Source organism: Hippocampus comes, unplaced genomic scaffold, assembly GCF_001891065.2.
Source record: "Hippocampus comes isolate QL1 unplaced genomic scaffold, H_comes_QL1_v1.1 C17035809, whole genome shotgun sequence".
Lineage (NCBI taxonomy): Eukaryota > Metazoa > Chordata > Actinopteri > Syngnathiformes > Syngnathidae > Hippocampus > Hippocampus comes.
In genome coordinates this window covers 1-2,138 of record NW_017841953.1, presented here as the reverse complement: position 1 = coordinate 2,138, position 2,138 = coordinate 1, and the positions used below count along the sequence as shown (strand labels likewise).

General features: G+C 42.0%; 1 protein-coding gene across 2 annotated transcripts; it reads right to left on the bottom strand.

Annotated features, from left to right (window-relative positions):
- Positions 1 to 48: 48 nt before the first annotated feature.
- On the bottom strand, positions 49 to 2,114 carry LOC109509802 (protein OSCP1-like). Of its 2 annotated transcripts, XM_019859654.1 has the most exons (4): positions 1,200 to 2,114; positions 1,045 to 1,080; positions 714 to 868; positions 49 to 544 (listed from the first exon to the last, which is right to left on the bottom strand). In XM_019859654.1, exons 1-4 carry the CDS (start codon positions 1,309 to 1,311, stop codon positions 254 to 256), a joined length of 594 nt encoding a protein of 197 aa, XP_019715213.1. In that variant the 5' UTR covers positions 1,312 to 2,114; the 3' UTR covers positions 49 to 253. The 2 variants fall into 2 exon arrangements, with proteins under 2 accessions (XP_019715213.1, XP_019715214.1); XM_019859655.1 differs by lacking the exon at positions 1,045 to 1,080 and having other exon boundaries at positions 51 to 544.
- Positions 2,115 to 2,138: the final 24 nt, after the last annotated feature.

Sequence of the window (2,138 nt, the reverse complement as noted above, 5' to 3'; positions counted from 1 at the left end):
TAACATCTATGCTAAATTTCCTGAGGCAATCTTTCAAATTGTATATATTAGCATTAAGCTAGTGGTCTTCCGTTACCCAAAATTAAATGGTTTGGTCGAACGTTTGGCTGTTTACGTTTGATTCCTCGAAGTTTAATGTGTCACTTTGACAGTAAACGTTAACAGGGAGCTTGAAGCAAGCACACTTCACCTCTTTTTAGAAAAGTTCAAGTGAAAACAAGCATTAAGAAATACCTTCAAAATTGTGTTTTAATCAGTCTGGATGTGTTTTGATAAGAATAAATTTGTTTTGTCCTCTCTGTCGCAGATTTTCAACTATTCCAGCCGGCAGCAAATGGGTCTCGAATATTTTCTGGATTGACTGGATCAGGTCTACCTCGATGATCTTTCTGTGAGTCTCGTCCACTTTGTTGAGAACTGCCGGGGTGTCTTTCACAAATCCCCTGATGGTGTCGATGTGATTGTACGAGATGAGCAGCAAGTCCTTCGGGCGTGGACAGAGGAAGACTTGATACTTGAAGGCCATGAGCATCAGCTCGTAGAGCTGTTTGAAAATAGACCAAACGTATGTTTATCCTGGGAAGTGTGCATTTCTTTCCCCATTCTACTTGTTGTTCATTTGTGTTCATGGTCGGTTTTCATCGCCCCTGTCAAAGATGAATTTCTTTGAAGAGCGTGTTCATGATTGTCATCTCGCCTTGGTGTTCCGTTACCTTCTCCATGCTGACCGCATTCAACTTCATGATCGAGACGTGCGCCAAGCGAGTCAGGACGACTTTCATCGTCCTGTGTGAATACAACAGCTGAGGTTTCAGAATTTCATCCATGAAGGCTTGACTGAACATGGTCCCGACGATGTCGTTCATCACTGTCAATGGGGAGGGATGGAAACACAGAAGTTGATCATCTCTCGGTGATGGCAAAACTGAACATGGGATACTTTGCTATATTGAAGGCAGTGTGACGGAATGCACTCATACGACACCATTTTACGGACTCCTAAGCTAAAGCTAGTGAACCCCTGCTTTAGCGTATTGCCTGTACCTCTTTTTCTGTCATTTTCAGACCACACTCCTGCAGCTTTCCAAAGAAAAAGACAAAAGAAAAACAATTATACAATTAAAAAAAATTGCTAAAAACATCTCGCATACATTATAACAGCGCCAAGAGTGAAAAACTGTCAGAAGTTTTCAACCTACCCTTCTCAGACTTGTCCTCAGAAGTGCTGTGAGCGTGCAGGCGCTGGTCCAGTATGTAAAGCATCTCCCCACCAAGGTTAATAAAAACCAGGGGGAGAGTTCTCATTGACATCCTGCAAAATCAGTCTGGCTACAGACAATTCAACTACTTGAACGTCAGATCTCTTTTTAAGGACATGTTTTCTGTAGCAGGCTGCTGCTTTTTTCCCTCCACACTCTTCTCTAAGCATGCCTCTGCAGAAAACCTTTAAGATGGAACAGGTGGTCAGGATGAGGATCAGCCACAGCCTCGCTCATCCTCATTGGCCGGTGTGCAATGACCACATATCCTGGCTATGACCTAATGCGATGCAATTAGGTTGAAATTTTGATTGGGGGGGGAAAGAAAATGTTGATGGCTGGTATTGTCTTATCAGTTAAGTTTAACATTGTTTATATACCAGTGCCTTTTGTCGACTGGAAGCCATATTTAGTTAACCCCACTGTCTAAAAATACATATTAACTAACCAGATCGTAGTACTAAAACTGTAATATCCCAAACATTAGTTGACATGTTTTTGTTTGGTTTTGTTTTACGTGTACGATCCTGCAGTTCTCGTTCTTGTCGATAGGGGGCAGGCAATCCTCAGTGGAGATCATTCCGTTGCGATTTGAGTGCAAGATTGGGGAAACAAAAACTGTCCTTTCAGCACAAAGCAAATCAATTGGATCACTTTCGTCTTCGGAGAAAGGCTTCTTGGAGTTTGACGAGGAAAAAAAAATTCACAGATCTCGTGTGCACTTTCCAGGGCTCGTCTCAAAAGGTTAGTCTGTCTGTTTGTTAAACAGATGAGGTTTTTAAGTATTTATTATTTGTCAACGTGTACCTACCGTTTGCTTCTGTTTTATCTGACAAAAGAAATGGCGAAAAAAGATTCCGCGTGAGTCTCCTGCTCTTC

Excerpts from the sequence above, each read along its gene's own strand:
- LOC109509802 (XM_019859654.1), bottom strand. The coding sequence starts at position 1,311 with ATGTCAATGAGAACTCTCCCCCTGGTTTTTATTAACCTTGGTGGGGAG. Across the intron at positions 1,081-1,199 it reads TGAGGACAAGTCTGAGAAGG|CTGCAGGAGTGTGGTCTGAA; the intron begins GTAGGTTGAAAA and ends TTCTTTGGAAAG. Across the intron at positions 545-713 it reads ATGCGGTCAGCATGGAGAAG|CTCTACGAGCTGATGCTCAT; the intron begins GTAACGGAACAC and ends ATTTTCAAACAG.